A 13,373-nucleotide genomic window follows, 5' to 3' on the forward strand; every position below is an offset into this window, starting at 1 on the left:
TTTTCTTTATCTTACTTTAAATTGATTTCTTCCTTTTACTCTTTTGTAATTATTTAATATTTTATAAAAATTCAAATATGTTATTATTTGGATGGTTCTAATGGAAAAACATAAGCATCATTTTCTAAGAACGAATTTGTTTTAAAGAAGAGTGACCGGTGATTAATTTTGTTAATAACTAAGGCAAACATGGATTTGGATAAAGAGCATCAATTTTTGGGTAGAAATCTTGAAATTAAAAAATAATTTTTATGGGACAATAATTTGTTAGGAAATCAACCATCTGTAATGCGTTAAACAATATATGATTTGATCGAGGTCGTTTTTTTTCAAAGTTGAATGTTTTTTTGAAACTTCTTAATGATTGCATATGAGTTACTCATTCTAGTTATTTAATATTATATTCTAATTTTAAAATATAACAAACTACGTGAATATATTTTTTGATACATAAGAAGGATAACATTATGAAACCTTTTATACAGACTTGCTAATACTAAGAGATCATACGAGTTTTGATATGAAATATGATCATTCAACTACAAGTGAGATATAAATATATGCTCCATTACCATTAATCATCCCAATTATCCGATAATATGTACAAATATACCGCATATCAAAAAATACTATTAATAGTACAATGCGCTTACCATTTAAGTGGCTCTAAGTTAATATAGAATCTTAAAGACATCTTCTACAAAATTATTATTAGAAACCATGTGAATATTTTGGCAAAGTATTACATCCTTAAATTGAAAGATATTTCACTCGTATTTATGAAAATATTTATCCTCTTTGTAAAAGAGTAATATTATGAAGGTTCCCTTTAATTTTATCTTTAATTTAGCTTAGTTGTGGATGAATTTCTCAAAAGATTGACTATACTCAACCAACATTTTGATATAATGAGCATATTTTCCAATTACCAGTAGCTCGAATTGATGAATTACTTGATTATATTTATTGGGAGTGGTATAGATATCAGGTATGAATCTTTGTGTCGATTCTCGCTTTCCTTATATCCTTTATTAAATTGATTATATTTATTTTATCTATGTTTTTAGCAAAGAAAAGGACTTATTTAAGCTTAACACAAATATTATAGATATAGTAAATTTGTAAAATAAAGTTTGTGTTTAGGTGAATTTTTTTGTACTAATTTTTGGGCTTTTATGTTATCAACATTTTTTTATTTAATTTTGTAAAATACATTTATCGAATTAATTAAATTTTTCTTTGACATAATAAATTATTTGTAAAAATAAAATTTGGGAAATAAATTTTTTAATTTTAAATATTTTACTTTTTTGAAATAAACTATTATATGGGCCTTTTTTTCCTTGTTGTGAAATAAACTTTTACTAATATCAAAAATAATTATTTAATGTAAAAAATTATATATAAATTAAATATATTCTTTTCTGATAAAGGTGAAAAAATTTTGTCTTTAAATTTCATTGATATTATTAAGACTCTATAATACTAACCTTTTTTCTTTAGGTGGTTTAGACTAATTTTGATACTAACGTCTTTATGATTAACAAACTTAATTAATCATTAAATACAAATTAAATATACACATTATTATAACAAATAAAATAAAAACTTAAATTGTAAAATAACTAATATTCAACTCATTACACAATTTCTTTCCCCAAATTTATTTAACTCTTTGCAACAAAAGAGGGAAAAGGCTCAATGTGTAAAATAAACTCAAAACTCATAAACCAAACATTCATAAGCATGGAGAACCCATAAATATAACTGAAAAGAAGACTCTACTTATCATAGAGAGGAGTCTCAATTATTAATCGTAAATTGATAAAATTACTTAAAACATAAAGATCAATAAATATTAACCAATTGGATCGTATAGCTTATCCTTGCATTTACACTTCCACACCTCTGATTCTGGTGGGGGCCCTGGAACAAGAACTGGTGTGCAGGGAGTGCAAGTTTCACAACTGTTTACGCAAGTTGGAGCATGTGATCCAATCGGGGTAAGAAACCTCCTTGACGACAATACCTTTGACGCATCTGATTTTTTGTGAGACACAATTCCTTGTTGAATTTCCTTAACCTGTTGACCAAAAATATCATAGTTAATCTTAATTTATATATAAATAATTGAAAGACAATAATCATTTTTATTTTACAAAAAAATATATATATGGAAAGACCTAAATTTTTATTCATGAAGGAGGTGAATTCATAAGGGAACTGCAGTAATTTATTTTGAGATTTAAGAAAACCAAATAATATTACAAGTAAGAAACATACAATTTGCATATATTTAGGTTTCAAACTTTATCATTTGAAATAGTTGCGAGATAGATCTAAGAAACTTAGCTATAAAAAATGAAATTATAAATCTTACACCTAATAAGTGAAAAAAAGAAAATGTGGTGGAAAAAATATTAAACTTCAATATGTCACATATATGTTGAATAAAAAAAACTAGTCTCTATACCTGACTGTTAGAATCAGGTAAAGTTGCACACCTACTACTGTCTGTAATAAACACAATGATGGGCTGTTATTTAATTGAAAATATAACATAAAACAATTTTTATTTAAAAAATAAATTATATGGTATGAGAATTGGATAATAAATGTCAAAGAATTGATACCTCTACATGTAATGGATGAAGCAATAGTACTGCTAAAAGTTATTATGAAAATTGAGAGTACGAAAAATGTGAAATGACAAAGTTGTGTTTTTCTCAAAAACATAATGAAAAATATCTCTTTCTCTATATAAAAATAAAAACTATCTTATCTTAATGTTGAGAAGGATGAATCACTATATCTCTCTCTCTATATTTATATATATATTGTATAATCTTATATAGTAATTTTTATGATTTTCTTACTTTTAAGTCGACCTTTTTAATTTGTATAATACCTTTTATTATTTATAGGAAACTTTATAATTGTTATTTGATAAAGATATTATTGATTCTAATTTTTAAATTTTAAATGACTTTCCATTAATTATATTTATTATAATTTATTCCTTTTCCTTAATAAAATATAATTTATATGAAATTAGTTACGAACTTTTCATTCTGAGTTTTGTTCTAATTTTGGATTTCCATGGTACAAGAATTGCTAGTAATTGTAATAAAATCTTACAAAATTATTTTATGGACATATTATTACTTCTAATTCTTAATATGTATATTGAATAACTTTTCTTTATCTTACTTTAAATTGATTTCTTCCTTTTACTCTTTTGTAATTATTTCATATTTTATAAAAATTCAAATATGTTATTATTTGGATGGTTCTAATGGAAAAACATAAGCATCATTTTCTAAGAACGAATTTGTTTTAAAGAAGAGTGACCGGTGATTAATTTTGTTGATAAGTAAGACAAACATGGATTTGGATAAAGAGCATCAATTTTTGGCTGAAATCTTGAAGTTAAAAAATAATTGTTATGGGATAAAAATTTGTTAGGAAATAAACCATCTATGATGCGTTAAACAATATATGATTTGATCGAGGTCGTTTTTTTTCAAAGTTGAATGTTTTTTTTGAAGCTTTTTAATGATTGCATATTAGTTACTCATTCTAGTTATTTAATATTATATTCTAATTTTAAAATATAACAAACTACGTGAATATATTTTTTGATACATAAGAAGGATAACATTATGAAACCTTTTATACAGACTTGCTAATACTAAGAGATCATACGAGTTTTGATATGAAATATGATCATTCAACTACAAGTGAGATATAAATAAATGCTCCATTACCATTAATCATCCCAATTATCCGATAATATGTACAAATATATCGCATATCAAAAAATACTATTAATAGTACAATGAGCTTACCATTTAAGTGGCTTTAAGTTAATATAGAATCTTAAAGACATCTTCTACAAAATTATTATTAGAATCCATGTGAATATTTTGGCAAAGTATTACATCCTTAAATTGAAAGATATTTCACTCGTATTTGTGAAAATATTTATCCTCTTTGTAAAAGAGTAATATTATGAAGGTTCCCTTTAATTTTATCTTTAATTTAGCTTAGTTGTGGATGAATTTCTCAAAAGATTGACTATACTCAACCAACATTTTGATATAATGAGCATATTTTCCAATTACCAGTAGCTCGAATTGATGAATTACTTGATTATATTTATTGGGAGTGGTATAGATATCAGGTATGAATCTTTGTGTCGATTCTCGCTTTCCTTATATCCTTTATTAAATTGATTATATTTATTTTATCTATGTTTTTAGAAAAGAAAAGGACTTATTTAAGCTTAACAAAAATATTAGAGATATAGTAAATTTGTAAAATAAAGTTTGTATTTAGGTGAACTTTTTTGTACTAATTTTTGGGCTTTTATGTTATCAACATTTTTTTATTTAATTTTGTAAAATACATTTATCCAATTAATTAAATTTTTCTTTGACATAATAAATTATTTGTAAAAATAAAATTTGGGAAATATATTTTTTAAATAAATAATTTTTTTATTTTAAATATTTTACTTTTTTGAAATAAACTATTATATGGGCCTTTTTTTCTTGTTGTGAAATAAACTTTTACTAATATCAAAAATAATTATTTAATGTAAAAAATTATATATAAATTAAATATATTCTTTTTTGATAAAGGTGAAAAAGTTTTGTCTTTAAATTCCATTGATATTATTAAACTCTATAATACCAACCTTTTTTCTTTAGGTGGTTTAGACTAATTTCGGTACTACTTGTAACTTTTGTATCTTTTTATGATTAACAAACTTAATTAATCATTAAATACAAATTAAATATACACATTATTATAACAAATAAAATAAAAACTTAAATTGTAAAATAACTAATATTCAACTCATTACACAATTTCTTTCCCCAAATTTATTTAACTCTTTGCAACAAAAGAGGGAAAAGGCTCAATGTGTAAAATAAACTCAAAACCCATAAACCAAACATTCATAAGCATGGAGAACCCATAAATATAACTGAAAAGAAGACTCTACTTATCATAGAGAGGAGTCTCAATTATTAATCGTAAATTGATAAAATTACTTAAAACATAAAGATCAATAAATATTAACCAATTGGATCGTATAGCTTATCCTTGCATTTACACTTCCACACCTCTGATTCTGGTGGGGGCCCTGGAACAAGAACTGGTGTGCAGGGAGTGCAAGTTTCACAACTGTTTACGCAAGTTGGAGCATGTGATCCAATCGGGGTAAGAAACCTCCTTGACGACAATACCTTTGACGCATCTGATTTTTTGTGAGACACAATTCCTTGTTGAATTTCCTTAACCTGTTGACCAAAAATATCATAGTTAATCTTAATTTATATATAAATAATTCAAAGACAATGATCATTTTTATTTTACACAAAAAAATATATATGGAAAGACCTAAATTTTTATTCACGAAGGAGGTGAATCCATAAGGGAACTACAGTAATTTATATTGAGATTTAAGAAAACCAAATAATATTACAAGTAAGAAAGATACAATTTGCATATATTTACGTTTCAAACTTTATCATTTGAAATAGTTGCGAGATAGATCTAAGAAACTTAGCTATAAAAAATGAAATTATAAATCTTACACCTAATAAGTGAAAAAAAGAAAATGTGGTGGAAAAAATATTAAACTTCAATATGTCACATATATGTTGAATAAAAAAAAACTAGTCTCTTTACCTGACTGTTAGAATCAGGTAAAATTGCACACCTACTACTGTCTGTAATAAACACAATGATGGGCTGTTATTTAATTGAAAATATAACATAAAACAATTTTTATAAAAAATAAATTATATGGTATGAGAATTGGATAATAAATGTCAAAGAATTGATACCTCTACATGTAATGGATGAAGCAATAGTACTGCTAAAAGTTATTATGAAAATTGAGAGTACGAAAAATGTGAAATGACAAAGTTGTGTTTTTCTCAAAAACATAATGAAAAATATCTCTTTCTTGATATAAAAATAAAAACAATCTTATCTTAATGTTGAGAAGGATGAATCACTAGCTCTCTCTCTCTCTCTCTCTCTCTCTCTCTATATATATATATATATATATATATATATATCTATATATATATATATATATATTATATATATATATATATATATATATATATATATATATATATATATATATATATATATATATATTGTATAATCTTATATAGTAATTTTTAGGATTTTCTTACTTTTAATCGACCTTTTAATTTGTATAATACCTTTTATTATTTTTAGGAAACTTTATAATTGTTATTTGATAAAGATATTATTGATTCTAATTTTTAAATTTTAAATGATTTTCCATTAATTATATTTATTATAATTTATTCCTTTTCCTTAATAAAATATAATTTATATGAAATTAGTTACGAACTTTTCATTCTGAGTTTTGTTCTAATTTTGGATTTCATGGTACAAGAATTGCTAGTAATTGTAATAAAATCTTACAAAATTATTTTATGGACATATTATTACTTCTAATTCTTAATTTGTATATTGAATAACTTTTCTTTATCTTACTTTAAATTGATTTCTTCCTTTTACTCTTTTGTAATTATTTCATATTTTATAAAAATTCAAATATGTTATTATTTGGATGGTTCTAATGGAAAAACATAAGCATCATTTTCTAAGAACGAATTTGTTTTAAAGAAGAGTGACCGGTGATTAATTTTGTTGATAAGTAAGACAAACATGGATTTGGATAAAGAGCATCAATTTTTGGCAGAAATCTTGAAGTTAAAAAATAATTGTTATGGGATAATAATTTGTTAGGAAATAAACCATCTATGATGCGTTAAACAATATATGATTTGATCGAGGTCGTTTTTTTTCAAAGTTGAATGTTTTTTTTGAAGCTTTTTAATGATTGCATATTAGTTACTCATTCTAGTTATTTAATATTATATTCTAATTTTAAAATATAACAAACTACGTGAATATATTTTTTGATACATAAGAAGGATAACATTATGAAACCTTTTATACAGACTTGCTAATACTAAGAGATCATACGAGTTTTGATATGAAATATGATCATTCAACTACAAGTGAGATATAAATATATGCTCCATTACCATTAATCATCCCAATTATCCGATAATATGTACAAATATATCGCATATCAAAAAATACTATTAATAGTACAATGCGCTTACCATTTAAGTGGCTTTAAGTTAATATAGAATCTTAAAGACATCTTCTACAAAATTATTATTAGAAACCATGTGAATATTTTGGCAAAGTATTACATCCTTAAATTGAAAGATATTTCACTCGTATTTGTGAAAATATTTATCCTCTTTGTAAAAGAGTAATATTATGAAGGTTCCCTTTAATTTTATCTTTAATTTAGCTTAGTTGTGGATGAATTTCTCAAAAGATTGACTATACTCAACCAACATTTTGATATAATGAGCATATTTTCCAATTACCAGTAGCTCGAATTGATGAATTACTTGATTATATTTATTGGGAGTGGTATAGATATCAGGTATGAATCTTTGTGTCGATTCTCGCTTTCCTTATATCCTTTATTAAATTGATTATATTTATTTTATCTATGTTTTTAGAAAAGAAAAGGACTTATTTAAGCTTAACAAAAATATTAGAGATATAGTAAATTTGTAAAATAAAGTTTGTATTTAGGTGAACTTTTTTGTACTAATTTTTGGGCTTTTATGTTATCAACATTTTTTTATTTAATTTTGTAAAATACATTTATCCAATTAATTAAATTTTTCTTTGACATAATAAATTATTTGTAAAAATAAAATTTGGGAAATATATTTTTTAAATAAATAATTTTTTTAATTTTAAATATTTTACTTTTTTGAAATAAACTATTATATGGGCCTTTTTTTTCTTGTTGTGAAATAAACTTTTACTAATATCAAAAATAATTATTTAATGTAAAAAATTATATATAAATTAAATATATTCTTTTTTGATAAAGGTGAAAAAGTTTTGTCTTTAAATTCCATTGATATTATTAAACTCTATAATACCAACCTTTTTTCTTTAGGTGGTTTAGACTAATTTCGGTACTACTTGTAACTTTTGTATCTTTTTATGATTAACAAACTTAATTAATCATTAAATACAAATTAAATATACACATTATTATAACAAATAAAATAAAAACTTAAATTGTAAAATAACTAATATTCAACTCATTACACAATTTCTTTCCCCAAATTTATTTAACTCTTTGCAACAAAAGAGGGAAAAGGCTCAATGTGTAAAATAAACTCAAAACCCATAAACCAAACATTCATAAGCATGGAGAACCCATAAATATAACTGAAAAGAAGACTCTACTTATCATAGAGAGGAGTCTCAATTATTAATCGTAAATTGATAAAATTACTTAAAACATAAAGATCAAAAAATATTAACCAATTGGATCGTATAGCTTATCCTTGCATTTACACTTCCACACCTCTGATTCTGGTGGGGGGCCTGGAACAAGAACTGGTGTGCAGGGAGTGCAAGTTTCACAACTGTTTACGCAAGTTGGAGCATGTGATCCAATCGGGGTAAGAAACCTCCTTGACGACAATACCTTTGACGCATCTGATTTTTTGTGAGACACAATTCCTTGTTGAATTTCCTTAACCTGTTGACCAAAAATATCATAGTTAATCTTAATTTATATATAAATAGTTGAAAGACAATGATCATTTTTATTTTACAAAAAAATATATATATGGAAAGACCTAAATTTTTATTCATGAAGGAGGTGAATTCATAAGGGAACTGCAGTAATTTATTTTGAGATTTAAGAAAACCAAATAATATTACAAGTAAGAAACATACAATTTGCATATATTTAGGTTTCAAACTTTATCATTTGAAATAGTTGCGAGATAGATCTAAGAAACTTAGCTATAAAAAATGAAATTATAAATCTTACACCTAATAAGTGAAAAAAAGAAAATGTGGTGGAAAAAATATTAAACTTCAATATGTCACATATATGTTGAATAAAAAAAACTAGTCTCTATACCTGACTGTTAGAATCAGGTAAAATTGCACACCTACTACTGTCTGTAATAAACACAATGATGGGCTGTTATTTAATTGAAAATATAACATAAAACAATTTTTATTTAAAAAATAAATTATATGGTATGAGAATTGGATAATAAATGTCAAAGAATTGATACCTCTACATGTAATGGATGAAGCAATAGTACTGCTAAAAGTTATTATGAAAATTGAGAGTACGAAAAATGTGAAATGACAAAGTTGTGTTTTTCTCAAAAACATAATGAAAAATATCTCTTTCTCTATATAAAAATAAAAACTATCTTATCTTAATGTTGAGAAGGATGAATCACTATATCTCTCTCTCTATATTTATATATATATTGTATAATCTTATATAGTAATTTTTATGATTTTCTTACTTTTAAGTCGACCTTTTTATTTGTATAATACCTTTTATTATTTATAGGAAACTTTATAATTGTTATTTGATAAAGATATTATTGATTCTAATTTTTAAATTTTAAATGACTTTCCATTAATTATATTTATTATAATTTATTCCTTTTCCTTAATAAAATATAATTTATATGAAATTAGTTACGAACTTTTCATTCTGAGTTTTGTTCTAATTTTGGATTTCCATGGTACAAGAATTGCTAGTAATTGTAATAAAATCTTACAAAATTATTTTATGGACATATTATTACTTCTAATTCTTAATATGTATATTGAATAACTTTTCTTTATCTTACTTTAAATTGATTTCTTCCTTTTACTCTTTTGTAATTATTTCATATTTTATAAAAATTCAAATATGTTATTATTTGGATGGTTCTAATGGAAAAACATAAGCATCATTTTCTAAGAACGAATTTGTTTTAAAGAAGAGTGACCGGTGATTAATTTTGTTGATAAGTAAGACAAACATGGATTTGGATAAAGAGCATCAATTTTTGGCAGAAATCTTGAAGTTAAAAAATAATTGTTATGGGATAATAATTTGTTAGGAAATAAACCATCTATGATGCGTTAAACAATATATGATTTGATCGAGGTCGTTTTTTTTCAAAGTTGAATGTTTTTTTTGAAGCTTTTTAATGATTGCATATTAGTTACTCATTCTAGTTATTTAATATTATATTCTAATTTTAAAATATAACAAACTACGTGAATATATTTTTTGATACATAAGAAGGATAACATTATGAAACCTTTTATACAGACTTGCTAATACTAAGAGATCATACGAGTTTTGATATGAAATATGATCATTCAACTACAAGTGAGATATAAATATATGCTCCATTACCATTAATCATCCCAATTATCCGATAATATGTACAAATATATCGCATATCAAAAAATACTATTAATAGTACAATGCGCTTACCATTTAAGTGGCTTTAAGTTAATATAGAATCTTAAAGACATCTTCTACAAAATTATTATTAGAAACCATGTGAATATTTTGGCAAAGTATTACATCCTTAAATTGAAAGATATTTCACTCGTATTTGTGAAAATATTTATCCTCTTTGTAAAAGAGTAATATTATGAAGGTTCCCTTTAATTTTATCTTTAATTTAGCTTAGTTGTGGATGAATTTCTCAAAAGATTGACTATACTCAACCAACATTTTGATATAATGAGCATATTTTCCAATTACCAGTAGCTCGAATTGATGAATTACTTGATTATATTTATTGGGAGTGGTATAGATATCAGGTATGAATCTTTGTGTCGATTCTCGCTTTCCTTATATCCTTTATTAAATTGATTATATTTATTTTATCTATGTTTTTAGAAAAGAAAAGGACTTATTTAAGCTTAACAAAAATATTAGAGATATAGTAAATTTGTAAAATAAAGTTTGTATTTAGGTGAACTTTTTTGTACTAATTTTTGGGCTTTTATGTTATCAACATTTTTTTATTTAATTTTGTAAAATACATTTATCCAATTAATTAAATTTTTCTTTGACATAATAAATTATTTGTAAAAATAAAATTTGGGAAATATATTTTTTAAATAAATAATTTTTTTAATTTTAAATATTTTACTTTTTTGAAATAAACTATTATATGGGCCTTTTTTTTCTTGTTGTGAAATAAACTTTTACTAATATCAAAAATAATTATTTAATGTAAAAAATTATATATAAATTAAATATATTCTTTTTTGATAAAGGTGAAAAAGTTTTGTCTTTAAATTCCATTGATATTATTAAACTCTATAATACCAACCTTTTTTCTTTAGGTGGTTTAGACTAATTTCGGTACTACTTGTAACTTTTGTATCTTTTTATGATTAACAAACTTAATTAATCATTAAATACAAATTAAATATACACATTATTATAACAAATAAAATAAAAACTTAAATTGTAAAATAACTAATATTCAACTCATTACACAATTTCTTTCCCCAAATTTATTTAACTCTTTGCAACAAAAGAGGGAAAAGGCTCAATGTGTAAAATAAACTCAAAACCCATAAACCAAACATTCATAAGCATGGAGAACCCATAAATATAACTGAAAAGAAGACTCTACTTATCATAGAGAGGAGTCTCAATTATTAATCGTAAATTGATAAAATTACTTAAAACATAAAGATCAAAAAATATTAACCAATTGGATCGTATAGCTTATCCTTGCATTTACACTTCCACACCTCTGATTCTGGTGGGGGGCCTGGAACAAGAACTGGTGTGCAGGGAGTGCAAGTTTCACAACTGTTTACGCAAGTTGGAGCATGTGATCCAATCGGGGTAAGAAACCTCCTTGACGACAATACCTTTGACGCATCTGATTTTTTGTGAGACACAATTCCTTGTTGAATTTCCTTAACCTGTTGACCAAAAATATCATAGTTAATCTTAATTTATATATAAATAATTGAAAGACAATGATCATTTTTATTTTACAAAAAAATATATATGGAAAGACCTAAATTTTTATTCATGAAGGAGGTGAATTCATAAGGGAACTGCAGTAATTTATTTTGAGATTTAAGAAAACCAAATAATATTACAAGTAAGAAACATACAATTTGCATATATTTAGGTTTCAAACTTTATCATTTGAAATAGTTGCGAGATAGATCTAAGAAACTTAGCTATAAAAAATGAAATTATAAATCTTACACCTAATAAGTGAAAAAAAGAAAATGTGGTGGAAAAAATATTAAACTTCAATATGTCACATATATGTTGAATAAAAAAAACTAGTCTCTTTACCTGACTGTTAGAATCAGGTAAAATTGCACACCTACTACTGTCTGTAATAAACACAATGATGGGCTGTTATTTAATTGAAAATATAACATAAAACAATTTTTATTTAAAAAATAAATTATATGGTATGAGAATTGGATAATAAATGTCAAAGAATTGATACCTCTACATGTAATGGATGAAGCAATAGTACTGCTAAAAGTTATTATGAAAATTGAGAGTACGAAAAATGTGAAATGACAAAGTTGTGTTTTTCTCAAAAACATAATGAAAAATATCTCTTTCTCTATATAAAAATAAAAACTATCTTATCTTAATGTTGAGAAGGATGAATCACTACATCTCTCTCTATATATTTATATATATATATTGTATAATCTTATATAGTAATTTTTATGATTTTCTTACTTTTAAGTCGACCTTTTTAATTTGTATAATACCTTTTATTATTTATAGGAAACTTTATAATTGTTATTTGATAAAGATATTATTGATTCTAATTTTTAAATTTTAAATGACTTTCCATTAATTATATTTATTATAATTTATTCCTTTTCATTAATAAAATATAATTTATATGAAATTAGTTACGAACTTTTCATTCTGAGTTTTGTTCTAATTTTGGATTTCCATGGTACAAGAATTGCTAGTAATTGTAATAAAATCTTACAAAATTATTTTATGGACATATTATTACTTCTAATTCTTAATATGTATATTGAATAACTTTTCTTTATCTTACTTTAAATTGATTTCTTCCTTTTACTCTTTTGTAATTATTTCATATTTTATAAAAATTCAAATATGTTATTATTTGGATGGTTCTAATGGAAAAACATAAGCATCATTTTCTAAGAACGAATTTGTTTTAAAGAAGAGTGACCGGTGATTAATTTTGTTGATAAGTAAGACAAACATGGATTTGGATAAAGAGCATCAATTTTTGGCTGAAATCTTGAAGTTAAAAAATAATTGTTATGGGATAAAAATTTGTTAGGAAATAAACCATCTATGATGCGTTAAACAATATATGATTTGATCGAGGTCGTTTTTTTTCAAAGTTGAATGTTTTTTTTGAAGCTTTTTAATGATTGCATATTAGTTACTCATTCTAGTTATT

General features: G+C 23.9%; 1 protein-coding gene across 4 annotated transcripts; it reads right to left on the bottom strand.

The window, feature by feature from the left end:
- Window positions 1-1,602: 1,602 nt before the first annotated feature.
- Window positions 1,603-12,568, bottom strand: LOC127113042 (EPIDERMAL PATTERNING FACTOR-like protein 6). Of its 4 annotated transcripts, none has more exons than XM_051046450.1 (3): window positions 12,417-12,568; window positions 2,474-2,514; window positions 1,603-2,083 (listed from the first exon to the last, which is right to left on the bottom strand). In XM_051046450.1, exons 1-3 carry the CDS (start codon window positions 12,517-12,519, stop codon window positions 1,859-1,861), a joined length of 369 nt encoding a protein of 122 aa, XP_050902407.1. In that variant the 5' UTR covers window positions 12,520-12,568; the 3' UTR covers window positions 1,603-1,858. The 4 variants fall into 4 exon arrangements, with proteins under 4 accessions (XP_050902407.1, XP_050902405.1, XP_050902404.1 ...); XM_051046448.1 differs by lacking the exon at window positions 12,417-12,568 and adding an exon at window positions 9,195-9,346; XM_051046447.1 differs by lacking the exon at window positions 12,417-12,568 and adding an exon at window positions 5,856-5,978.
- Between the last annotated feature and the right edge of the window lie 805 nt (window positions 12,569-13,373).

Source organism: Lathyrus oleraceus, unplaced genomic scaffold (genome assembly GCF_024323335.1).
Source record: "Lathyrus oleraceus cultivar Zhongwan6 unplaced genomic scaffold, CAAS_Psat_ZW6_1.0 chrUn0258, whole genome shotgun sequence".
NCBI classification, from domain to species: domain Eukaryota; kingdom Viridiplantae; phylum Streptophyta; class Magnoliopsida; order Fabales; family Fabaceae; genus Lathyrus; species Lathyrus oleraceus.